Genomic DNA, 26,239 nt, shown 5'->3' on the forward strand with positions numbered 1-26,239 from the left:
TCCATTTAACTGATATTCCATGCATCTAAATGAAACATTAGACCACCTCCAATGGGATTTTTTAAGAGGGCTTCTTAAAGTAATCAACAAATGTTTCAGAATTCAGGTCATGTTTAACCATTTCCCCGGAAAAGATATGAGTAAGATATTATTAAATATTAGCTGCGGAAGTCACTGTAGTATCAACATTGTGTCTTATGTTCACCTTTAAATCTTGGTGAGTTACAGACAATTTGATCTTCCTTTTTAAGTTCATGTCTGTTGCGGTTTGCCTTCTTCTATAAGAAGATGGACCATAGATTTGACGACTTCGTTGTGGACAATACCTGATTTCTGGAAAACACAAACGTGAAGAGAGAGAGAGAAAAGAGAGTTTAGTCCTGAGTACTTACTTCACCAAGTAGATCAAACAAAGGATTGAACAAGTAACCTCGGGTTTTCGGATAAGATCTCTGAGAATGGAGTGGAGGGTTAACCGAAGCTCTTTGAACAAAACAGCAGTTTGAGCTGGTGCTGCTAGCTTCAACCATCCATCAATGGTTACTGATCCACTCTGTAACGAAAGATACAAGTTTTAAGATAAAGAGGACATAGAAAAAGTATCCAACAGAGATTGTATAATAACAAACCAAGAGCCAGCCATATATTAGAATATCCAACATGCATCGTCAAATCGTTTCCGAAACATAGGTGCCAAGACTTTTCAAAGAGTTTTAAGATGTAAAGGACATTAAGATCCAGGATCTCTGAGACAACACAATATGGCTAATTGTACCTGATGATGAACATTGATCGAGCCGCCAAAAAGTAGAATGGAGAAAGGAGAAACAATGGTTGTATCTCGCAAATATACCTTGTTTGTTTCGACCTACATGATACAATATTTACCTATGATTAGATGGTTACGAATTCACACCAGAATCTACCTGGTAACATCAAATTAAATAGCAAAGTATAATTCTAGTCCAATACATACAAAGCTAAGTCTGAAATTCTGAGGCTCGTAGATCATAAGTATTAAAAGTAAAATCAAATGATTCACATATTAAAAAATTAGATTACCTTCTCAAGGAATACAAGGAAAGGGTATTGAAATGCTTTGAAGTTGCTATTTATAGAAGATGGATGGATATGAACTTCTCTTCTGCCATCGTACCATGCCGAGTAGCTCTTTGTTTGGTTTCCTTGCTTTGTCAAACTGTTAAACGCTGTCTCTGTAATTCCTTTATCACTGGCTGCTATATTAGGATATAGTCCTGCGCATAGTATAGCCTGTACATATTGACAGCTGAATTCATTTACCCACCAAATAGATAATGACATAGAACCTCCTTTACAATTGTATTATAGATTCTTGGCAACACGAGAAAGAATCCGAGCAGAAGAGCACCAGGTGTACTTTACCTTAACAACTTCAGGTTGTTGTGAATACATATTGAAAGGTTGAGTTGGGTCAGAAAACCAGACATCCAGATTCTCCTTTTTTCTCCCCGAAAACTATGATAATAAACAAAGAGATTCCTGATCAGATTTTATAAAATAAACCTACAGCCTTCTTTCTGCCCAACCTTACAAATATGATAAACCTCATTGAGCTGTACCGTAAACTTGAGAACTATCATTTCAATGTTCTTGTAAGATCAGACTCTCAATCACATACACCACAATCACATGCATAATGCAAAATGTTTCAGATGGGGTTAGATAAGTTACCTCTCCTGTTTTAGGAAGATTGATGAGCCCGATATCGGCTAGTAATGTGCCAAATTGTACTCTCATGTCTCTGATAATTGTGACAAAACAATAATAAGATTTGAAGGATGAAGACATAAATAGCGTAAGCCTTCGTTCAGTTTTAAAAAAAAAAAAAATACAGGGACTCGTGCATATAATGAAAAAATTCCCACTACGACGTAAATTAAGATACTTAAACAAATGACTGCTATCTCCCGTCAAACTACGTTTACATATTAAATCATGTTTCGATAAACATAATTGTTTAGCTTTCTAAATTTTCCAAATAGTAAGTCAGACGACCTCAAAACTGAAGGTTATTACACTCAACTGGATAAACATCAAATTTCAATAATTTAATGGAGATCTGTCGTAGAAAGGTTAAATGTACCTGATCATCCGCATCACTGAGCTGCTCAAGAACTTTGATTCACAGAACCTCTGTGCAGCTTTCATTCCCCGCTGAAGAAATCACAAACACATAGAGAATGTCATTATGCTTGATTAACGCTGTGCTAAAATAGACCGGACATAAACTCAGTATCAGTGGATTTCAATCCATCCATGCTTTATTCAGTTGTTCAATAAACAGCTCATTTATCCCTTTTATCACATACCTCTTGCAGTATCTTCACCCATTTATCGTATGCAACCATCATAAGGAGGTGATCAGATTGTCTGTCATTGTTGTTTAAATCACTCGAGCTCACCAGATTGTCAGACAAAAGAGCAAGTTTTACCCGGTCGACATTTTGCTTCTAAGAAAATAGAGTTAGTTAACAAACTCCTTGTCCAAATCAGCCAAGTTCTAAGAAAGTAAAAATGTACCTCATCTTTGGGATATATAAACGGCGATTTGTAGCTCAAGAAAGCAGCGATCGAGAGAATAGGTGATAAGCAACCAAATATTCCACCATATAACAGCATCTGCAAATTATCAAACATCAAGTCATAACGGGTGGAAATAATTATATGATGCAACCTAGGCAGCCTTTTTCTTAAGAAAGTGAAAGAGAATACATGATGAGATGAGGCAAGATGTTGTGAGGAGAGGATAAAACATATATATGAGAGTCAGTGACCAAGGCCTCCAACTCGGCAATTTTTAGCGCAACAATAATGTTACAGAAGCAAACCTTTCCAATTAACACATCAACAGGAAGCTTTGCTAAATGATGCCCAAGTGGTGTCAACTCTTCATCCCCTTCAACAGCACCAACCTAAAGTATACAGGGTTCATAAGAGAGAGCTTAGCACAAAAACTCTTAAAAGGTATGCAAAAATCTCGTTTTGATCGCCATCAATGGGAACTAAAATGAGGGGATTCAAAAAGCATAACATAAACCCTAAGGCTACAATAGAATAGAGATTAATCAGCCACACTGCAGAAAAACCTAAAGCACATCAGCTATATGTCCAAATGACAGGTTGGATTATCAAATATGACTGATCCCAGGAACTTAAGAGTTCTACAGAGAAAAGGCTTCTATCCATTACATATTACCTCGTGTAACAATGAAATTGCAGAGGTCATAGCACCTTCACTCGGAGGTTCCAACGCCTAAAGACAGTGAATATAAATCAGTATAAGATGGATAACGATATCTATTTTTTCACCAAAGATGGTGTCACTTGCCTTGGACAGAAAAGGCTTAATATGACCCAAGCCAAGCAATTTGATTTGTAGACATAATTCTACTAATGGCATCCGCAACATCTCAGGAACCTTAAAATCAGTGTGGAACCGATGAGTTAAATGGCTAAAACCAAGTTAACAAGAGACCAGGAAAGGACCTATAAAAAACACCTGATAGGGACGCATTAGCGTCTCGAACCTATAGCGTGTGTACAATGAAAAGCAAATCCCAGGTTTGACGCGTCCAGCTCTTCTGGTTCTTTGTCTTGCATTTGCTTGAGATATCCAATCTTCCACCATGCTTGACAATTTCTAAGATAAAAAAATAATTGAGAACCAAACTGACATCTCAGAGACAAAACACAATGATAGGCAATCATGCAGACATATACAAAAATGTAATTAAACAGAACTTATAAATCCATACAGGTTAATTCATATATCAAAATACCGGACACCAATCTTGAAACCAGGTTAATAGTTAAGGGGAAACATCTAACTATAAAATGCTCAACTCATATTCAAAAAAGTTATGGAGTTCAAACGGGGAAAGGAAACAAACATAAAAGATTAGATGGTCTACAAGCATCGTCGTAGAAGGAAAATGCAATGGATTGACTAGCATTTGGAATACCTTCTGTGGATTATAGCGATTTTCCTTGTGTTTGCCACTGTCAATCACGTACACCACATCATCAATTGTTATACTAGTCTCCGCAATATTTGTAGCTGCAATAACCTGAACATAAGAGATGATGCAAAAGATGAATCAGATTAGCTTTGCAGAGGTCCATGGCTCCATAAAACCTATACTGTATATTATATACACATAATACAACTATCAACAAGACCAATACTGACGATGTAATTCTTTTGTTAACCTGAATACGGTAAGGGAAAAGTTGTCTCTGGAACATATCACTGAAATTCATATGCTAGCGGAAATAAAGGAAATATGTAGTAGCACGAAATGAGACAAAACTCTTATAACCGAAAAAAAAAAATGCATCAAAATTCAACACATTCAACCTAGAACGCCTTACAAATTTAGATAGATTTCCAATAGAAAACATGTAAAAGCAAGGCATTAAAGATAAAGCCATAAAACTGCACGACTGAACTGAAATGGATGAAAAGTGACACACTTCCTGGTTAGTCGACATCTAAACCAGAGATAGCAATAGTGCAACAGATTATATGGATGTCACATAATATTACCTTTCGTATGCCTTTAGGGGGGCGAAGAAACACCTTTCTCTGTTCTGTAGATGCAATAGAAGAATGTAGAGGAAGAAGCCAATCGCCAGACGGTCCACGAAAACGATAGGAAGCAGATAGTCTATCAAGTAACATGTAAATTTCTGACACTCCCTGTTATTAAACCAAAATATATCAAGCCAAAGCGATAGAGAGGATGAGTGAATCTCATTAACATAATATATCTCAGTATCAGCTTACAGGCAAAAAAATTAGAATGGCCCCTTCCTCACAAGTGTCATCAATGTGGCATATCAACTCTTCAAGAAGCTCGTAGTCAATTATATCCTCATTTAACCTTTTCTACACAACACTCACAAGTTGTTTGGACTCAGAATAACTGGGTGAATAAGAAGACCAGGATAACTAAGTGAATAGGTAACAGAAGCTCAAAGTGGCCGTACCATATTTTGTTGTGTTTGGTCACTGTATGAGTTGTAATTACTGGAAACATAAAATGGGTTAAGACAGTCCTCCGAAAGCAAATAATCGTCGCCCCAGCCAGCCAATACAAGATTCTTTTTTCCCCTACGGTCATTTACAGAACCAAGCTGCAGACATCAAAACCATTTATTAACTACACATAATCATAGCTTTTCCAGTGCAAGCTAAATGAGAGTACAGTATATCAACAGTACAATCTAAATTTCAAAATCATATAACACACATGTGATCAAAAGGCGTTCACATATTACAATCATGGAAATGTAAAGGCCATTCAATGTTAGGCCCCACAAAAAGACGAAGAACTTTGTACAAGTCCTTCAACCTGGACGTAAACTTTTTCTGCAAATACAGTAAGATTATCCATATGAATGAAACATCCCTTGGGTAAAAAAATTTCCCAAACACAAAATCGGAAGAAAACTCATTAGTCAAGGAGTGCAAAATTCTAAGCAGCTGCATCGACCTATATTTAGTTCTGCTAAGGAAAAGCTCAACTGATGCAGGCTCTTTAAAGTAAGTGAATGGAAGAGATGCCCAAAAAACATGGGAGTTGCTGGTCAAAGTGAAAAGGGGATCACAGAAGTATACAGATGATGTGTCTGATACGAATAATCCAAGTACCTTTCCTTTAATAGATGTATCAGATCTTAGCGCAGCAGGAGAATCTGGAGCAACAAGGTAGTTAATTCTCTCATAAATCTCTTCCAGGAAGTGGGTAGTGACTGGATGTGTTCGTCCTTGAGCAGTAATCACAGGACAGTGACCAAAATATCTTGAGAATAGATCAGCGTCAACAGTAGCAGACCTGAACAGGATCAAAAACATAGATTAATATGATTTTTACTTAACTATTTACATCTGCCTTCAAAAATAAAAGCCACGAATACGTACATAAGGATAACTTTCAATTTACGTGATGTATTATCGCATGATTGCTTCTCAATCAGGCTCTTCAAAATAATGAGAAGAAAATCACCCTGAAATGGAAATACGAAAAATGNTCTTCCAGGAAGTGGGTAGTGACTGGATGTGTTCGTCCTTGAGCAGTAATCACAGGACAGTGACCAAAATATCTTGAGAATAGATCAGCGTCAACAGTAGCAGACCTGAACAGGATCAAAAACATAGATTAATATGATTTTTACTTAACTATTTACATCTGCCTTCAAAAATAAAAGCCACGAATACGTACATAAGGATAACTTTCAATTTACGTGATGTATTATCGCATGATTGCTTCTCAATCAGGCTCTTCAAAATAATGAGAAGAAAATCACCCTGAAATGGAAATAAGAAAAATGTTCACACCCACAAGTTGATGTTAAGAAAAGATTGAAAGGCAGTCCCCTGTCAGATTGTTAAACGCTTGCAAAACGTGAAATACAAATCTAGCATTCTTTTCTTTATGGAAAGAGGAGACTGAGATAATTAAAATGGTTAACAGCACAAAAATAAATTGGAAGCAAAATGAGTGGCTCCATTATTCTTAAGTAGAGTCAAAAGAAGCCAGAAGAGAGAGAGGTGGTGAAAAAGGTGTAGACCACCAAGGATACAAGCTTTTGGTCTTCACGTTGTAAAAATTTAAATATATAGTAGAGTGTCACTATAAGAGCACATTTTAAAATTTAATACTAAAATCCAGTTTTCATTGGTAACAGGTTCTCATATCCTAGTGATGCATTAGATGATGTTATGTAGAACCCTGTATTGTATATCTATTTTTCTTAACAATGATGAAATTTATGGCTTAGTCTGAGCTAATGAAGACTCACCAAAAGAGACCGCTCATGCACTTCATCGACTATAATATGTGTAACATCGTTCAAGGTTTTATCCCCCTGAAAGGTGTGCACAAACGAGCAAACAGAAAAAAAAAACAATAAGAGAGAATGCTGATTATAATCTCATAAATGTGGCTTCTTATTATGCTATACAAAAAAAAGCATAAAATGTTACTCTTTCTCAGTAGCATAAAACACTATAGCACGTAAGAGGAATTATTTGCTTGCAAGAGCTTATTGATAGAAATAGGGGACTTACAGCGAGTTTCCTCAGTAGAATGCCAGTAGTACAAAACAGCAGCCTCGTCTTGTCACTCCTGAACAAATATATAAATATCCCAAGGTAAATTTGCTTAATTCACAACTCCAATGAATATTATGGAAAGTAAAAACAGGAAACCCATATAAGCTCGTAAAATAATACAAAAAAAATCTCAAAATTAAGGGGCAGACCTTGCACTTTCAAGACGAACTTGATACCCAACCAAGGAGTCATCTGAGCCTGGAGAGGATTCACAACGCTCATCAGCAACTCTTTGAGCAACAGAGATAGCCTAGACCATATTACCCAGTTAATAGCAGAAGCAAAAATTAAAAAGAAATCTGCAGGGCTACACTAAATGACATCATTACGCTTTGCAGAAATAAAAGGACCAACAAGAATAAAAGAGATTGTAGTTTACGTCAATATGAACCAAACAAGAAATTCAACCATGCCCCAAATTAATAATATCGTCTAATATATAACAATATCACATCTGAACACCGAGATACTCACTGCTATACGCTGAGGTTGTGTGCATATAATATTACAGTATCCACCATGCCCCGAATCAATCATATCATCCAATATATATTGAGGAACCTGGAATAATGTTGCACAGTTAGAAATAACTCAAAGCTTTAAGCTGGAAGATAAATTCAGTAATAAAGGAGCAAACAGCAAGCATTTTATCAACAGTAAGTAACAGGGAGCAGCTGGCGAGACCAAACCTGTGTAGTTTTTCCAGAGCCAGTTTCTCCGCATACCACCAAGACATCTTTTTCTCTCAGATGCTGCAGTATGCCATTCTTCACTTCAGATATAGGAAGCGCAGTTCTAGTTTTCAACATGTCCTGCAAAAGAATAGTAGGATGACTGTAAGAGCTACAATAACACAGATCTGACATGCTGACAACACAGTCCTATACTTCTTACTGCAACAAACTAATCTAATCTGATAAGCTTTATAAATACATAACTGTAAGGCATAAAATTAGCTACATGAACGACATTCTTTACCATCTAGAGCCAAACTTCTGTGCAAACATAAGAATATTCTACCTTGTACTTCTGCGTTCTCTTTTTGTTTTCGTGTTTTTGTTGCAGAGAGAAACACTCAGCTTCTATATAAGATTCTCCTGTAACACAGCAAAATGGAGGATTATATCCTGCTAATAAATTTTTGGCAGTAAAATCCAGAGTTAAATTATTTTAGTACAACCATACTTTTAGCTCTGCGGTTAGATTGGACTAGACCCAAGTCATCTTTCTCTTTGACATAGGAGTCTACCAATGGAAGTGCATCCTCAATGCCACTCGACGAAGCAGGCAAACTGAAATTGTCCTCCTCAAGCAACCTATCAACAAAATTAGCTCTTCGGTCTTCTTCTCCTGTGCTTTGTATGGTACACAACAATTCCTCTGTAGAAGCTCAAAGCAACTGTATTAGATTAATAAAGATATGCATATGCCAAACAGAACCTAATCTATTTTACATTAGAATGGTCACACTAGATATACGCTAAATTTTTAGCACATGATTATGTCGTGTTCCCTCCATTTTATTCATATGAGGTAAAATTTTCAATTAATAGTGATGCTCTAATTGACAGTCAAAATGTTTTGAACAAATAAATACCAAAACTCTCATGCGAAAATAAATGTTGTAGAGTTACAATTCCAAAAATGTTTATAGCCCCACATTTCCTGGACTAGTGAGAAAAAAAATTGTTTTCAAATAGGATATGTCAATGTCAACATAAATAGAAGTGGAGAAGATATCTTACTGCAAAGTTTATTGGATAAAACAAAAGAGACGAAATAAATGAAATCACCTTGTTTCCAGTTCAAAACTAGAGAGGCATAAGGCTCCATAATTGCAAAGTGGACAGGTAAATCAGAAAAGAGCTTATGAAGAGCAAATGCCGCAACTTTGTTTTGCGCATCCTGTCACACACAAGTTCACAAGATATTAGTACACTGATCATATGGTCAACATATTTATCAGGCACCAATGATTATTTCCAATCAACAGCTTACAACTTGGATAAGGTTCATAATCAAACCCAAAACTTTGAGCAACGGTGTTAACCAAATAATAGTGCACTAAAGATTCTTGTTTACTCAGAAGTCAGAATTTGGCAATCAAGGAGTTTAACTGGAACTTTCTTGGGAGAATATATATCCCTAACTACATTTAGTCACGAGACCCTAGCCAGATACACTTTCACATCTTACTAAAAGAATATAAATTTTAAAACATGGATTAAACGAGTACCTCGATGGATTCAAAGTTGTCATCTTTATGAGGAAGTTGAAGAGTTACCAGACCCCCGGCTTGTCTATTTTTACCCCGTCCACTGGCTTTGCGCAGAATACTTACAGTATAAGAGAAATTCCTTCCTTCACCGGTTACTTTACTGAACTTTGGTGCTTCCCACCCTGATCTTTGACACAATTGATGAAGAAATGCCTTCGGGATCTTTTGCACCTCACCCTGTAAATTTTATATGTTAAATAGATAGTCGACCAAAAGAAGCCGGCCAGTATTAAAGCTTTCAATAGAACAAACCAAGAAGAAAAGGGACCAGGGGAATAACCAAGCTTACACGTTAAAGCCAAAGAAGGAAATTCCATATCTATTAAGACTACTTAGAACTCACTTAATCATTATGTCAGCATATGTGAATGTAACAAAATGAAAAATTAAGAAGCAAGCATATGCGCACTAAATGCATTGAGCACCTTTACTTGCAACAGCATTTTGAAAGTAAATTATCCTAGAATCTTGTTTGATGAAAGAGTTACCTTCTTCCATATACCGTCTAGTTTCCCGAGATTCTTCTCACTGCGTAGTTCTCTCATCTTCTCCTCCTTCTGCAATTCCAGAAGTTCATGGGGTGAAGCTTCAGAAGGCGGAATTTCTTCAAAGAATGTATCGCCAAGCTCCACGTCCTCTGAATCCTCATCCGATGCAACTAAATCTTGTCCCGAGGAACTTGAGGGAAGAACTTTAGGTTCAATTTCCTCGGACTCACAGCTCCCAGCAGGATTGGCATCCAAGGTCGAGTTATCTACCAGCTGAAAAGAGGTATCGTCAGCATCAACTGACTCATTAGTGTTATCGGGCATTGGACAGGTTAATTCTTGTTCTGTAGCACTTTCAAAAGCATGTTCACGCTGAAATTCAGATTCCAACGTTGCTTCTGATAGCCCTGCAAAATAAACTCATATAGCTCATGACATGCTGCACCAGGTCAAATGATAGACTGATTGATTACTAAAAGATTGAACTTAACCAAGATCAGATATCTCTTGCTTGAGCTTGCGAATGGCTAGGCCTGCTTGCTCCTGTCCTTTTTTATCACGCTTCTGCTTTGCTTTCATAGCATTTGATCTTGCCGTATAATATTCTTTGGCAATCACATCAAAAGGCCTCGGACCGGATACCTAGTGTGATTTGTGGAATCAAGATATCACAGTAGAGAGAGACATAAAAACCGGGAAGAAAGACCAATATGGTGTGCAAAATAACTGATTGAAGTTTGTAGTTTCACATAATCATCATAAGCAGATGAATAAAGGTTCCACTTTTACCAAATGGAGAAAAAAATATATTGATAACAGGTTGCCACAACCAGAGCCGTAAAAAAATACGAAAACGAGAAAAGTAGCTTTACGAAACTTATGCCATGACAGATAACCTTAACTCACATAATACCGTTTTGAGAGAAACAACAATTCATGATCCAAATTCAAGAGCTTCCAGATATTTACAGTTTTGTAAAGGTTCAAAATCATTTAGGGGATATTTACCCTTGTGCAAGATGCGTGAAAGCTAACATACAAGGAAATTGCAAAAGTGTAACCACATCACATCCATTAAGGAACAGGTCTCACTCATAGTCTACCATATTCCATTTTGGTGATATAATGGAAAAAAAGAGCCTGGAAAACAACTTGATTTACCTTCCTGCTGGAGTCAATACCATCAACCTCATCTTCCCAACATTCCAGTTCTTCCTGCAAATTTGATTCAATGAGCAAATTAATCTGTGAATAAAATTTTGCTTTTATTTACGCTTTCAGATTATTTTCTAACTCTACCCAAGACTTTGTGGCTAGAACTATCATGTATTAAGCTTAAACAAACCGCTTCTTGATTAAAGCATTATATATGAGTACCTCTTCCTGTCTCATCATATACTGACGGATCCAATCAGCTTGAGATGATTTACTAGAATTAAGAGCTTCTTCTTCATCTTTCTTACCCTTCACTTGAACTAAAACCTCAGGCTTCTCCTCCTCTACCTGGACCGAAGAATAAGCAGAATCATTCCAATCTTCCCTGGAGATCGATATCACACCAACAGAACCACCTGCAACACCAATGGGAAGGTAAACGCATCAATACACGACAAGTGTAAGCGTTTACGTGTACGTAATTTTATCCATACCTGTGGTAGGAAAGCGAGGAGCTCCAGTAGAAAGCTTCACTGGCAACTCATGACTCGGCAAGTTCAAGCAAAGCCAATCAAGTGCAGCCTCAAACGTAGCTCCATCCTTAACATAAATAATTCACATTGTATCAGAAACAGACATTTTTCAAAGTGAAAATTGTAACAAAGGCGAGAAAATGGTGAAAGAGTTTTACTCTAAGAGAAGAGAGAGCGAGCTCAATCTGATCATCAACGAAGCCTTCGCAAGAGAGCTTCTCATAGACATTAGTGAGTTTCTTTGTCTTTTGAGCCTTGGAGAGCGAATTACTGACAGGAGCCGGAACCGAAGGACCGGAGCGGCCAGAGTTGAGTAATAGCCGCCGCAAACGATCTTCGTTCTCCGCCGAAATCTGAAGCTTAGGGCCTGAAGAAGGTTTCTGATAATTCGATTTCGATGATGAAGACGAAGCAGCAGCTTTGTTGCTTTGCTTCTGAGGTTTCTTCTTCGGAGCCATTCTCTTCGGAGTTTGCCTCTCGTCCCGTCCGATCAAAACGGAACCTTGAAGACGGAGAGGAATATTTTTGGGCCTAATGGGCTTTATATTCTTCAGACCCAAGTAGTATCGTTATTTGTTTTTTCTCTCAAATGTAGTTATCGAAACCGAACGATCGTTAACCGAACCAAACCATAATCACTATAACCAAATTTAATCACAATTAACAGCAAATCAATTACTTTCATATCACACAAGCATTGCAATTACAGAAAATACATATATTTAAAATTTTATATTGAAGCTTTCTAACAGAACAATTTAACTAAAATTCAAGAAAACATTAATATATAGAGCTTTTTTTTTTGGGGCTAAATATAGAGCTTATATATATATATACTAGATTAGGACATGCTCGATGCGGCGATTTTAAAAATGTCTACTAAAATAAAATTTTAAAAGAATATAATATATTTTCCAAAAATAAATATATAAATATTCTTAGTTAGAGATAAGTTTTTACTTTAATACACTTATTTATATTTTTATATTTTAAAATTATAATTACAATCATTACAATACAATAATTTAAAGCTACATTATCAGCCACCAAAACTTTTTTCAAACATTAATCATTATGAATATTATTACAGGAGGTCAAACCCAGGACCAAGCAGATGAGTAGCTAGTCAACCAAGGACTAATATTATCAAATTTCAAAAATGTTTCGCAAATTATTCATGTTTTACATGGAGTTAACTCGTCAAATTAGAATACACGTACAATTTTACTATATATTTTACCACTAAAAATATGTTCTTACATTGAAATATATTTTATTGTTAAAGTTTGCTTTTTATCGCCACCTATAAAATGATTTTGTGAATAAGTTAAACCAATTTTTGTTCATTTACTTTTAATCCGACATAGTTTATTTTCACCGCTAAAATTTGTCTGTGACAGTTTGTATAAGCACTAAAGTATTTCCTTAAAATTGTTTACTCAAAAAATGTTGTGGATAAAAGAAAACAATATCTACAATTTTATTACCAACCCAATAAAATTTGAGAAATTGAAAGATAATTAATTTGACATAATAAAAATTAAAAATTAAAAATTATAAGCAAGATATGATATATGAGTCTTTAGATAACTTAGAGATATAAAATATTTAAAAAAAAAAAAGAATAAACAAATATTGATATTTAGTAGATTTCCATTTTGCAATAGGTTTAAAAATTTTACTTTTTAATATTTAGTTTTTGTAATATTTTAGTAAATTTAGAATTGACACATGTCAATACAAGTAACATGTGTCATGATCTTGTTAATGAATAACTTTGACATCAAGTTAACTTGACATAATAAAAATAAAAATTGAAAATTATAAGCAAGATGATATATGAGTCTTAGATAATTTAGATATATAAAATATTAGAAAAGAAAGAATAAACAAATATTGATAGTTAGTAGATTTCTTTTTTTTTACAATAGTTTTAGAACTTTTACTTTTTTTTAGTTTTTTAATGTTTTAGTAATTTTAGAATTAGCATGACACATGTCAACATATTATTGATCACAAATAACACGTGTCACGATTTTGTTAATGTGTAAGATAATATATGAGTCTTAGATTATTTAAATATATAAAATAATTTTATAAAAAGAATAAACAAATATTGATAGTTAGTAGATTTCTTTTCAACAATAGGTTTAGAACTTTTACTTTTAAATTTTTAGTTTTTTTAATGTGTTAGTAAATTTAGAATTAACATGATACATGTCAACATATTATCGATATAAGTAACACATATCACGATTTTGTTAATGAGTAAGTTTGACATCAACCGTATATAAAAATTTAGTAATATAATAATAATAAAGTTAATTTTATTATTATAATTTCATTGACGGAACCGAACTGAACCAAACTCAAATGCAAACCAACCCAAAATTAGTGGCTCTTTCGTGTAGAAATTAGAAAACTTCGAACCGAACCGAACCGAGCCGAGTACACTCTCTATTTTAGACCATCTTTAATCCAGAACCGGTAAAGATTGCTCAGAAAACAAAACAAAAATTATTTTTATTACACATTTTTATTTATTATTTATTTTTAAAAATATATGCCAATAAATGAATGACACCTGTAAAGAACCGTTTCTCAAAGAATTCTCAAAATTCTCCAGCAAGTAACGATTACTCTCTCTTAACTTTTCTCTCTCATATTTTTATTATTTTTTTAACAAGAGTAACACCATGAGTAACCCCACTAAAGAGAAAAGAGAAAACCTCTGTTTCGTCTTTCTCCATAATCTCTCTCTAATCCTTCAAGAGAAAAGAAAAAGGAAAACCCTAATTAGCTTGTGTTCTTGTTCTTTCGCCATGGAAGAAGACGGCAAGATCGTCCCCAAGTTGCCAATCCCAGGCAAGAGAAATATACTAATCACCAGTGCTTTGCCTTACGTCAACAACGTACCTCATCTAGGAAATATCATTGGTTGTGTTCTAAGCGCTGATGTCTATGCTAGATACTGTCGTCTTCGTGGCTATAACGCGATATATATATCTGGAACAGATGAATACGGAACTGCAACAGAGACAAAAGCTTTAGAAGAGAATTGTACACCAAGAGAGATCTGTGACAAGTACCATGCAATTCATAAACAAGTTTATGATTGGTTTGATATAAGTTTCGACATGTTTGGTCGGACTTCAACTCCTGAACAGACAATAGTTTGCCAAGACATCTTCAAGAAGCTGTGGGAAAACGAGTGGATTTCAGAAGATACTATGAAACAGCCTTACTGTGATACATGCAAGAAGTTTTTGGCTGATCGTCTTGTTGAAGGTTTTTGTCCAACTGAAAACTGTAATTACGATTCTGCTCGTGGAGATCAATGTGAAAAGTGTGGAAAGGTTTTGAATCCTATTGAGCTTATAGATCCTAGGTGTAAGGTGAGTTTTTGCTTCTCTCCTTTATGATTTGTGTTGTTGATTTGGCTTTTCTTAGTAGTGATTAATTGATTTGTCAAACAGGTTTGTAAAACCACACCTGGATTTCGAGACACGGACCACTTGTTTCTTGAGCTTCCGTTGCTGAAAGATAAGTTGAAAAAGTATGTTGAAGAGACATCAGTTACTGGATCTTGGAGTCGAAATGCTATTCAAACGACAGATGCATCTCTTAAGGACGTGCCTGAATCGGATGAAAATGAGGGGCTTAAGAAGAGATGTATTACAAGGGATTTAAAGTGGGGAGTTCAAGTTCCACATGAGAAGTATAAGGAAAAAGTCTTCTACGTTTGGTTTGATGCTCCTATTGGTTACGTTTCGATAACATCATGTTACACATCTGAATGGGAGAAGTGGTGGAAGAATCCTGAGAATGTTGAGCTTTATCAGTTTATGGGGAAAGACAATGTGTTTTTCCACACTGTGTTGTTTCCTTCAACGCAGCTTGGAACTGGTGAAGATTGGACTATGATGAAGACAGTTAGTGTGACTGAGTATTTAAACTACGAAGACGGCAAGTTCTCTAAAAGTAAAGGTGTTGGAGTGTTTGGTAATGATGTCAAAGATACAAATATACCTGTCGAAGTGTGGAGATACTACTTGCTGACCAACAGGCCTGAGAAGTCTGATACAGATTTTAAATGGAACGATTTGAGAACAAAGCTTCACGACGAGTTGTTGAGTAATCTTGGAAACTTTGTTAATCGAGTTCTGAGTTTTATAGCAAAGCCTGAAGATAAAGGAGGTTATGGATCTGTCATTCCTGATGCTACTGATCCTGAATCTCATGATTTTACTAGATCACTTGTGAAAAACGTTGGAACATTGGTGGAAGAATATGTTGAAGCTATGGAAAACGTTAAGCTCAAGAAAGGGCTTCAAACCGCAATGACCATATCGAAAGCAGGGAACACATACTTGCAGGATACCAAATTTTGGAAACTCTACAAAGAAGATAAACCTTCTTGTGCAGTTGTTGTAAGAACTGCTGCTGGTTTAGTACACCTTCTTGCGCGATTATTAGAACCTTTCATGCCATCTGTTTCTCGTGAGGTCAGTTTTTTTTTTCAGAAACGTTGATTCTGTTTAGACTTAGTAGAATATGCTAAGCGTGATTAGTATTGTCTCTTGTGTTTTGTAGGTGTTTAAACAGCTAAACTTGCCACCACAATTTTCACTCTCGGACGAAAAAGGAGAGGTATTACAAGCAAGTAGACTTTGGGAGATTCTGCCTCCTAGCCACAGGATTGGAACACCTCAAACATTGTTCAAGAAATTGGAAGAGGAAGAGATGAACCATTACAGAGAAAAGTTTGCTGGAAGTCAAGCTGATAGACTTGCTAGGGATGCAAACGGTACTGGAAGACCTCGATAGGCGGATGATCGTGAAGTCAATCTTTCTCTTTAAGGAAGGCATCTGGTTTTCTTTTAAAATTGTGTTCTTTATTTTCTTCGGTGTTTGGTTTGTGTCTTCTTGTGTTTGTGAGAATTCAAAAAATGTTTATCCATATGTCACTGTTGTGATTTACAAAATTGACACTTAAAGATTAAAATAAAATTGGTAATGCAATTAGGAGTTTCTACTGTTTACTAATAATACTGGACATTGTAAAGAGATTAGGAAACAAGAAGTAGTTGGCAAGTCAACTTCTAAAAGTACTTAGAATGGTTTTGTCTTCACCTTGACACAATGGTAATCAAATCTATGCCTATAATTTGCTGTAAAAGCAAAGAAACCAAACGATTTCTACCAAACATTAGCAATACAATACCTTCTCCTCTATCTATTGTTCCATTATGGATATAGACGAGATGGAAGAAAATAATCATGCCGAGCAACATCATGTTGATACATCTCGTCCTTTTAGCTCGGTTAAAGAAGCTGTTGCCATATTTGGCCAACGGATTATGCTACCGATACAAACTCAAACCTTAAACTCTAAACCGGCAAGTCCTATTGCTACTCGTAGCGTCAGCCAGGCCGCTAAACCAAGAACTCCTGTTGCTAGTCCTAGTATCAGCCAGACTGCTATATCGGTAAGTCCTATTGCTCGTCCTAGTATCAGCCAGACCACTTCTTTACCATCTTCTCCATGGAAGCAACGCTCCTTGTTGCCCTCTTCTCCACAAGGTCCAAAAGAAGAGATCATGGATGTTTTGAAGAAGCTTGAAGCTGAGATAACGGAAACAAAGACAGAGGTGAAGATGTTGAAGGAGAGAGAGTCAGAGACAGAGGTGGCTTTGGCTACTTTAAACGCCGAGCTACATAAGAACATGTCAAAGATGGCGAAAGCCGAAGCTGATGCAGCAGGGAAGAGCGCAGCAGCCATGACCAAATCTGTGAGCTTCAAGGAACCGAAAGAGAAAGAAAGCGGAGATGAAGAGAGGAGGAAGGAGCTGACGAGGAGGATACAGAAAGAGTATCCTTCATTGGCTCAGATACTTGAGAGTAACAAAGGAAACAGAGATGGGTATTTTGCGAAAACTACAAAGAAGAAGAAGAAGAAACCTATCATTCCACTTGTGGGAGATTTCTTTTTCTTCAAGAAGAAAGAATCTAGGACTGAAATATCTGGACCTCTTTACACTACCTCTTCCACCTTGCACTTTTAGCTGAAACACCCAAAATCCAGAGAGAAAAGTCATGTACTCTTCAAGTGTATATATATGAATTATGAATGTATGCAAAAAATATCTGTGATATCTACGTGTTTGCCTGTATTTGTGTGTGTGTGTTGTGTATGTGTGTGTTTGTGTATTCTTTATTTGTTTGGATTTCGAGTGCAAAACATCATTACAATGCTAATCTAATAATAGCACTGATGAGACAAAATGAAGAAGCGACTGACTTCAAGTCGGTCACAAAATGGCCAATTTAGCATACCTTTCTAGAGACTGATAACTCCCAAGACCGAGCCTGTGTGAAGGAATTGGTTTCTGAGACCAAAACAGCTCCCAGTTTAGCAAAAACACAGAGAAGCAAGTGATAACTAATGAACAAATGATTTCCTTTATTGCAAAGATGTATTATTAAAAAGGCTTGTTCTTATTGTTCCAACGGAATTAACAACAACGAATAAGATCCTTACAGAAACGAGGGGTAAAAATTACAACAGCAAGGAGGACGACATGGTGAGGAAAAAGAAAATAAAAAGGTACCATAACTCAGAGATCTACACCAAAGAGTCTTCTTAAAACTTGTTCAGCATATGCATCTTCCTTAGCAAGACATTTAAATCCCAAGGTTTCTCAGGAGCTGACCCCATCTTGGAGTATCCTCATCAAAAATGTAGGTCAGAGGTGAAACTAATACCCCACTGCCTCCGACCTGCAATAACATTTCTAAACATGACTAGAGAACCAAGAGAGGGAACGATAAACACACATTTATTTGGAACGTGATCAATGCAAAAGTGGAAACATGAACTATTTTTAGAACTATGGATGAATCCAATTAGCTATTTGTTAATCCAAAACTAGAACATCAAGATTTAAACAATGGGATGGAAGTAACAGCAGAGATTACTAACCGCTCTCAGTTGCTTCACAGAGTTATATAGGGCCTTTTTTGGTACACAAATCACAATCGCATAGTAGTCAACCGATACTTTGCCATCTTTTGTACAGTAAACTGGGCTTATTGTTGGTCCCTGCTCATTATAAGAAAGCCATAAATAATCAGAAAGAACTTTAAAACTAAGGCTTGAGGATTTCAGCCATACTGAAACATTACCTGCAATCCTGACAATGATGGTTGGCTCAACACACGCTCAGCCACTTCCTCAGCACTATTTCCCCTCATGTTTGCAACAACCTGAAATTAAATTATTAGAGAAAAGAAAGCGAAGGTGAATAAGGAAATAAAACATCATAGGAACCAAGTGCATACAGTGAACTGGCCATCCGCCTTAAGATGCGCCTCCAATCTCTCAAGAATCTCGTGTACTGTGTTTAGTGCACCTTTTCTCTCCGTCAATGCTCTCCTACTTGCCACAAGTGCCGCCTGAAAATGAAAAATAGATGTTGAGGATTGATGGTCGCCAACAGATTCTAAACAGACAGCTCATGGATCCAAGAAGTTCACATCACCTGACTTTCCAACACAACACCTCCCTCTATTTCTTTTAAGTTATTCTCTTTGAGTGTTGTCCCACTACTCACAAGGTCCAAAATGGCATCAGCTATGCCCATCTAATTAACAAGAACATACGAGTAAACATATACTGATGGCAGTGTACAGTAGATGTGAAATCAGAAGACTACAAAGTACATAATGACAACATTATCCTCCGCAGAGCATATCAGTTTAACACTTGTTTTCAGATAACAATACAAGTAACACTTAATGCCAAATGTTCAAATTTTCGTTGACAATCAAGACAAATATTTCCATCCATAGGCAATTCTAAGTTTAAGCTAAACAAACAACAAAGGATAAGGATAGAAACCACGTAAATTGATCGAACACATCAATCATAAATATGCAGCAAACTATAGTTTCTTTGAAAAATTGATCTCTTTTCTATCCCTATGGACGAACCATTGTCTGACAATACAGCATAGCTATGTTGTAGATGTAAGATAATGTAATCTTACCGCGGGAGCTGCCTCCAGTGCTCCGTCTGCAGTTGAAAATGTAACATGCTTAATGCCGTTTTCTTTCATAAATTTGGGGCCGAGCTGCAAAAACCAGTTGAATCATTCCCAAATATTATATTGAAGTAAAATGAACTCTGAGAGATATTAATGACAACAGCGCACCAAAGGAGAATCTGTAACTCATCATACATAGGTGAAGCCAGTAGCAAGGCGTAAGGGTCTCTCCTCACTCCATTGGGGCATTTGTGCTAGCTCCTTCAGAGAATTTATATTCTCAAATATCCCATAGTTGGGTATCTGAGATCATTTGAGACGCAATTAGTAAACCATCTGCGGTAATATGATAGGAAGACCCCAATGATAATAGATCAGAGCATACCGCAATAGATAGGTGGCAGTCTCCAAAGTTGAGAGCTTCATGGACAATGATTAGATCTTCATTTTCCTAGAATGAAAACTTAAACATCTTACTCATGATGCAATAATATGTATTCTAAATTCTATATAGGCTAGCACAACAACTGGTGGTTTTGTCTCTACAATGAGCATAATGATAATAACCACCACCACTAAGAATTCTTACATTCTGAACATGATATCAAAACTCTTCAAGAGTAGTAAACTGTTATGGTCATCACTTACCTGACCATATTCACTAAGCGTGTCAAGACCAACGATGCCCAGATCCAAATCTCCTGAGAGTAACTTCCTGACAATATCTTTTGGGCGTTGAAACCAAACTTCAGTGTTCGGTAACTGAAGGACATAAAAAAAAAAAAAAAACACCAACCATAAGTCAAACACAAAACTAAAAACAAACACACTGTGGTTTTGAGTTTGCTTTGAAAGCATACCTGAGGAATTTGTGCAACATATTGCCTAGGATTGACTTGTTTAACAAACAGTTGACAGTCCTTCACAACAAACAAGAAACGTCAAAATCGTGATATGAGATTTACAAATCACTATGTTCACTTCACTCAAAGTGACAGGGAGAACAACATTTCAGTGAGTAAATGGAGCTTCAACAATAGAAATAGCCAAGATTCGATCTTTATAAAGATCCCAACTTTGCTAAATTTAAATTCTCAGAACCAATCAAAGTTTGAGTGGAATCAATCAAAGTTGTCAGAACCAATCAAACACAGAAGCTGAAAGCTAAGTATTTATAAATTAGTCTCAATTGAAACCATTTACGAGAAAAAAAAAAGTCTCAGTCTTTATGTTTGTTGAGACTGAGACTGAGACTGAAAGACCCAAACAGTTAAAAAAATCACAAACCTTGAGAAGATCAATCGCATCAGCAGCCATACGTCCTTTACTAGGAAGACCAAGACGAATCTGCTCTCGCTCAACGACAACAACAGAAGCGGGAGCAGAGCCATTAGAAACAGAGGTTGGAATGGTGGAGACACAAGAAGTAACCAATCTGAGACATCTCCGACGAGGTACGACGACGGTGGAAGGAGACGGAGACGGAGACGGAGACAAAAGAGGGGACGACGGAGAAGGGAAGGTGGATGGAGAAGGGCATTGTTGTAAATTCGTAGGGAGAAGAAGAAGAGACATTCCTAGTTATTGTGGTGTGGTGGTGGTAGCTCTTTGAGAGATTGAAAGGGTTAATTTTTTTTTTTGTTGACCGGAGAGAATGAAATATATATAATGAAGAAGGAAAGGTCACCACAACACAGCAGCCGCCAGATACTGATTACAAGATTCTTGATGCCACTACCTACACTTGATGAAGGCCTGGTCCATGCGTTTCGTTTTATATATTTTTGGTGGTGACTTTTTCTTATATTTAAAGGGAAGCTTTATAACAAATACGTGAAAGAATGAATTAATTAAGAATTAAGGAAAAAGAGAGTGGCAGTAGTAGTATCCTAATTTGTGCAATAATAATATTTCAAGGATGGAAGTGGACGGTGTGGATCGGATGGGACAAGTGTGGTTAGAATGTGACTGCGGACCAGACGAGAATAACGGTGTAGAATTGAGAGTGGAACAAAAATAGAATGGGGGTTTTAATAATGCATGCTCCAAATGAGGTTTTAATTTATACTTCTTCATTTTTCTTTGTTAAGTTTCAAATGTAAGTGATAATGCATCTGAAATTAACTATAATATTTATTTCGGGGATTTTGTACAATATGTAATTTGTTTTTTTTTTTTGTAAATTGTGAAAATGTTTAGAGTGGACGGCCCACCCCACCGCAATATGTACCACATTTTTATGTGTTATTTTTAATATCGATGAGGAAAACTTTCTCCAATAAGCTAACGTATAGTAAGAGCTTATATAAATATAATTACATATATATTTTTTTTACTATGATATGTTCTGTGTTCTTAGCCTGAGTTTATGTTTTACAATTTGGTTTTGAAGTTTTGAGTATGCTTTGAAGTTGAATGATATACCACTTGTTCACTATTTCACGCTTTAGGCAATTGAAGGTAGCTTTCTCATCCATTTATAGCTCGAGTCTAGTTAGTGATTACTTATTCGTAATGGAAACTTAAAAAAAACTCAATTAGATCAAAATAAAGTGATACCCGTGAAAGGCCAATATGATTGTCATAAGGACAATGACATCATAGCTAATGCGGCTTCAGTGAAGCCTTATGACATGAGCGAAGTATGCAACACACATTACAAAGTTGAGATCATAAATTAAAGAGGCTACACCTTAACCAATAAACTATAGTAATTAATAAATCAAAAGATAAGCATCAGTTAATGGCTAGTCTCTAACTTTTATCCCAAGAGATTTCAGGATGAATCCTTGTATTAGTGGGGAGAGGGAGAATCTATTAACCCTTAGATAGCTTACAAGTGAACATGGGTATAGGTGGTCACAATTTTTTAACGAAAACATAAAGTCATGCATGTTGGGATTTAGGAGGTGTATTGAAATTATGATTTGTAAGATTTTGTGGAATTTAGGAAAATTTAGATTTTGAGAGATTTTAAAAAGTTTTTAGGATATTTGGTAGAATTGTTAAATATTTCATTTAAAAAGTTTGTGATTTGGTGAGATTCAAAAGGATTATAGAAGGAGGAAACAATTCATTAACCAATTGCTGGTTCCAAACCCTATCCTCTGTTATTAACGAAGACACTTTCAAGTTGAGATCAATATTGAATTCTCTGTTGAAAGGATGTCATAGGAAATCATCACAAACCCATCAAGCCAAACATTAGTATCCCGACCATCAACTATAGACTTCATAACTCCCCGCTCTAATAATTCACGGCCATACATGATACTGCACCACACATAAGAAGGTCTATATCCAAGTTTTGTTTCCAGAAAAAGTTTGTCATGAAAATACCTTGCTTTATATACTCAAGCGAGTAACAAATTTGGTTCATCCAACAACCGCCATGCTGAGCGCCTGATTAAAATGACCAATGTCTCTAAAACCAAGCCCACCCCGCTTCTTTAACTGACAAACCTTCTCCCAAGAAACCCAATATATCTTGTGCTTATCTTCACTTGCATTCCACCAAAACTGACACATTGCACTTGTGAGTTGTCTGCACTATTGTTTAGTCAACTTGAAACATGCATGGCGTACAAAGGAAGAGCTAGGGCCAACGATTTCAACAAAACTTTTTTGCCACCCAAGGATAACATTTTTTTATACCAACCACCTAAACTTGACTTGAGTCTATCAGTAATAAACTGCAACAGGTCCTTCTTAGAACCACTAAAACACTCTGGCAGACTTAGATATTTTCCATTTCTACCTTCTAATAATGGTTGCGAGAAAGCTTCCACTAATGGCGGTGAGAAACCTTCCACCCGAACTAGAAGAGGAGATACTCGTTCGAGTTCCACCTCGATCTCTCGTTCGCTTCAGATCAGTTTGCAAAGGATGGAACACTCTTTTTAACGATAAGAGATTCGTCGACAGAAACTTTGCTTGCGCTCGCCCAGAAATCTTGTTAAAGACACTTTCCCATCTTTATCCGATAAGCGTCGATCTCAACAAGGACGATCCGACTATAAAAATTAGTGATTTATGTTTTGATTTACGCGGTCGCCGTTATGATCTCGAGGGGACCTGCGATGGTTACTTGTTGTTGTCCGACTCTGATAATGGAGCCCTGGTTCGAAACCCGTTGTTTAATCAGACTGAATGGATTGACCCGGATAAGTGTCCTCCATATAGCAGCAGGCAGAGCATGGGTTACGATGGTAGTAACACCAAAAAGAGTTACAAGATTATTGGAAGTTACGAGTATATTAAGACTAGGACTCAGAAGTTTGATGAAGTTATTACGAAATTTGCAGTCTTCAAATTTGCAACCAATGCATGGGACGTTACTTATCATACAAGTCAACGTTATCGCGAAGAAGAGAAAATAGTAGATGAATGTAATTGCACGGTCTCCCTGAATGGAAATTTGTACTGGACAGCTTATACTAGTAAAAGTTATTTCATCCGAATGTTCGATTTTTCGAAAGAGGTAGTACAGACCTTTTGTATTCTACCGTTTAAGGGGACACATAGTAATTCACATACTCGTGGCCTCGCGATTTACAAGGGAGATCGGCTTTCTGTGTTACAACAATGCATAGGAGGAAGAGAGGTTAAGATTTGGGTGACAGATAAGAAAATTGGCAATGGGGATGATGTGGTGTGGATTAATTTCATGACTATCTCAATACCTAAGTTTCCCATGGTTTGCAACAACATTTCTTCAAGTTACTTCGTCGATAATAATGTCTATGGAAAGACCTTCTTTACGTGTTTTCTTCCCCAGAAACCTAAACAAGCTTGGGTCTATATTGTGAGGGGAGATCTGTGCAAAAAAATTAAGATAGATGAAGTGGCATATATGCAGTTAAAATCCTGTGTCTATGTTCCTAGTTTAATCACCATTTCTAGAGAGGCTTTGGCTGAGGGTACTGAACCAAAAAGAAATGTTTTTAATGTTTGATTTACATTGTTGCTTTATTGTTTTATTTATTTATTTTACCTTCATGTAGTTTGCTTTCTTATGAATCAATTTTCTTCTTCTTTTGAAGCCTTTCTCATTGGTCTGAAAGGGTACTATATATTATATATAATTATTATTATTATATATCATATATATAATTAAGTCTGTCCTAAAAAGTTGAACTCAAGATAGAACCACAATTTGTTTGGCCTAATTTGGTTAATTAATAGAGGTTTTTTCTTAAAATCGGGTTGTGAGCCTGGGAAGATATACAAATTCGTTTCTCTGTCAGTGATTCCTGTTTATATAGTATAGCTTACAGAGAAGAAGGTTATAAATCTCCAAAGCTGAGATACAGAGAGCTTAAAGAGAAGAAGAGAACATGTTGTGTGTAGAAAACATTGAAGACTCCAACAACTTACGCAGTGCAATGACATATAGTGGTTGTGCTTACCGGCATGTTTAGGGACAAGGCGTTCCACGGTTTCAGGAGGGATGCTAGAGAGTTTTGTAGGACACAATTCATGCAACACACAAATACTACATCGATTTCAGGGGAAAATTTTAATTCCGTGTAGTTTGGATTCATGCACTTGATCTCCTCTCTTGTTGGTATACCCAAAATCATATAGGTAATGCAAAAATAGTACTCCAACCTGTCCAAGAAGCTGTTCAGCCATGACACAACCTGTGGACCATATGTCTCCTACACTTGTGTACTCGGTGGCTCCAAAGTTGACCAAATGGAAAATAAATTGGGTTCCCCTTGCACCTGACGCGATATATTTTGGGCATAGACTAGAAATTTTTTTTAACACTAAGGCCATGTTTATCGGCAAAACAATGAGGTGATCTTGGGCTTTATTAAAATGAGAAATAATGAATAGTGTTTTTTAGATCAGGCCAAATGATCTTAATTAAGATCTGTTCTTCAAGTGTTCTTCTGCTGACGTGTCACCTTGTAAACGAAAGAAACGTTGATGTTATTCCCTTTCCCTTTCCCTTTCTTATTCCCCGACGAGAGATTTTTTTTTCCTCACCGTCGTCTCCTCTTTGGTCATCATCTTCTTCATCGTCTCTTCAGTACCAGAAACCCTAATTTCGCAATCAAATGTCAAAATCCCACAAACCAAACCGGAGACAACAGAGGATCCAGCTCAACCGAAGAATTCTTCAAGCTCTTCCGGAGTAGGATTTGGTTCTCCGGCTAAGAAACTGAGTGCGGCGGATTCATCGGGGAATAAGAAAGGGAAAGGGAAGAGAGTGGTGAATCGGTGATGTTCATATATTTTACCATGTTTTCCCTTAGTTTATTCACATCGTTTGCATCTTTTGCTAGCCATTTTCATCATTATTGTGTAGCTTTAGGACTAATCATGCATTAGAGTTTAGTTGCATTGCATTTGCATCTTTTCATGCATAAACAGGTGATTTTGGAGCTTAAGGAGCATGGAAGCAATGCTGAGGAGATGTGAAGCAATCATGAGGAGGAAACAAGGGAGTTAAGGCTGAAGAACCAAGGTCCAGAGCCCAACTCGACCGCACACTCGACCAAACACTCGACCGTGTGCTGAGGAGGACTCGACCGAGTGGAGATTGCACGAGAGAAGCCAGCTCGACCAGCCAC

General features: G+C 36.6%; 5 protein-coding genes across 6 annotated transcripts; 3 read left to right on the forward strand and 2 right to left on the reverse strand.

The window, feature by feature from the left end:
* On the reverse strand, positions 92-12,105 carry LOC104787481 (DExH-box ATP-dependent RNA helicase DExH7, chloroplastic). Of its 2 annotated transcripts, XM_010513078.1 has the most exons (35): positions 11,772-12,105; positions 11,575-11,680; positions 11,303-11,496; positions 11,087-11,140; positions 10,417-10,567; positions 9,926-10,332; positions 9,396-9,614; positions 8,953-9,064; positions 8,345-8,539; positions 8,180-8,256; positions 7,849-7,971; positions 7,634-7,720; positions 7,309-7,409; positions 7,115-7,172; positions 6,847-6,912; positions 6,267-6,352; positions 6,091-6,180; positions 5,696-5,789; positions 5,032-5,178; positions 4,829-4,930; positions 4,589-4,741; positions 4,005-4,109; positions 3,542-3,682; positions 3,371-3,460; positions 3,239-3,295; positions 2,871-2,954; positions 2,563-2,661; positions 2,352-2,492; positions 2,126-2,196; positions 1,714-1,783; positions 1,405-1,497; positions 1,063-1,272; positions 776-868; positions 431-553; positions 92-333 (listed from the first exon to the last, which is right to left on the reverse strand). In XM_010513078.1, exons 1-35 carry the CDS (start codon positions 12,069-12,071, stop codon positions 253-255), a joined length of 4,380 nt encoding a protein of 1,459 aa, XP_010511380.1. In that variant the 5' UTR covers positions 12,072-12,105; the 3' UTR covers positions 92-252. The 2 variants fall into 2 exon arrangements, with proteins under 2 accessions (XP_010511380.1, XP_010511381.1); XM_010513079.1 differs by lacking the exon at positions 6,091-6,180 and having other exon boundaries at positions 5,696-5,879.
* Positions 14,436-16,450, forward strand: LOC104789514 (methionine--tRNA ligase, cytoplasmic-like). Its single transcript, XM_010515201.2, has 3 exons — positions 14,436-15,008; positions 15,090-16,118; positions 16,207-16,450. Exons 1-3 carry the CDS (start codon positions 14,436-14,438, stop codon positions 16,438-16,440), a joined length of 1,836 nt encoding a protein of 611 aa, XP_010513503.1. The 3' UTR covers positions 16,441-16,450.
* LOC104787483 lies at positions 16,823-17,876 on the forward strand. The gene has a single exon (XM_010513080.1). It carries the CDS (start codon positions 16,863-16,865, stop codon positions 17,676-17,678), a length of 816 nt encoding a protein of 271 aa, XP_010511382.1. The 5' UTR covers positions 16,823-16,862; the 3' UTR covers positions 17,679-17,876.
* Positions 18,071-21,413, reverse strand: LOC104787484 (ATP phosphoribosyltransferase 1, chloroplastic). Its single transcript, XM_010513081.2, has 11 exons — positions 20,946-21,413; positions 20,519-20,578; positions 20,307-20,420; positions 20,044-20,109; positions 19,854-19,961; positions 19,662-19,745; positions 19,155-19,256; positions 18,955-19,068; positions 18,799-18,879; positions 18,596-18,715; positions 18,071-18,393 (listed from the first exon to the last, which is right to left on the reverse strand). Exons 1-11 carry the CDS (start codon positions 21,231-21,233, stop codon positions 18,298-18,300), a joined length of 1,233 nt encoding a protein of 410 aa, XP_010511383.1. The 5' UTR covers positions 21,234-21,413; the 3' UTR covers positions 18,071-18,297.
* Positions 23,425-24,612, forward strand: LOC104789515 (putative F-box protein At1g58090). The gene has a single exon (XM_010515202.1). It carries the CDS (start codon positions 23,425-23,427, stop codon positions 24,610-24,612), a length of 1,188 nt encoding a protein of 395 aa, XP_010513504.1.

This window comes from Camelina sativa, chromosome 5 (genome assembly GCF_000633955.1).
Source record: "Camelina sativa cultivar DH55 chromosome 5, Cs, whole genome shotgun sequence".
In the NCBI taxonomy this organism is placed as follows: Eukaryota; Viridiplantae; Streptophyta; class Magnoliopsida; order Brassicales; family Brassicaceae; genus Camelina; species Camelina sativa.

What these genes read in the sequence shown, in the direction of transcription:
- LOC104787481 (XM_010513079.1), bottom strand. Translation starts at nt 12,071, where the DNA reads ATGGCTCCGAAGAAGAAACCTCAGAAGCAAAGCAACAAAGCTGCTGCT. An exon ending in TCGCTCTCTCTTCTCTTAGA is followed by an intron (nt 11,681 to 11,771) that starts GTAAAACTCTTT and finishes ATTTATGTTAAG; the next exon opens with GATGGAGCTACGTTTGAGGC. An exon ending in CGCTAATGCGTCCCTATCAG is followed by an intron (nt 3,461 to 3,541) that starts GTGTTTTTTATA and finishes ACTGATTTTAAG; the next exon opens with GTTCCTGAGATGTTGCGGAT.
- LOC104789514 (XM_010515201.2), top strand. Translation starts at nt 14,436, where the DNA reads ATGGAAGAAGACGGCAAGATCGTCCCCAAGTTGCCAATCCCAGGCAAG. An exon ending in TTATAGATCCTAGGTGTAAG is followed by an intron (nt 15,009 to 15,089) that starts GTGAGTTTTTGC and finishes TTTGTCAAACAG; the next exon opens with GTTTGTAAAACCACACCTGG. An exon ending in TGCCATCTGTTTCTCGTGAG is followed by an intron (nt 16,119 to 16,206) that starts GTCAGTTTTTTT and finishes TGTGTTTTGTAG; the next exon opens with GTGTTTAAACAGCTAAACTT.
- LOC104787483 (XM_010513080.1), top strand. Translation starts at nt 16,863, where the DNA reads ATGGATATAGACGAGATGGAAGAAAATAATCATGCCGAGCAACATCAT.
- LOC104787484 (XM_010513081.2), bottom strand. Translation starts at nt 21,233, where the DNA reads ATGTCTCTTCTTCTTCTCCCTACGAATTTACAACAATGCCCTTCTCCA. An exon ending in CGCTTAGTGAATATGGTCAG is followed by an intron (nt 20,110 to 20,306) that starts GTAAGTGATGAC and finishes TTTTCATTCTAG; the next exon opens with GAAAATGAAGATCTAATCAT. An exon ending in ACTGCCACCTATCTATTGCG is followed by an intron (nt 19,962 to 20,043) that starts GTATGCTCTGAT and finishes AAATGATCTCAG; the next exon opens with ATACCCAACTATGGGATATT.
- LOC104789515 (XM_010515202.1), top strand. Translation starts at nt 23,425, where the DNA reads ATGGTTGCGAGAAAGCTTCCACTAATGGCGGTGAGAAACCTTCCACCC.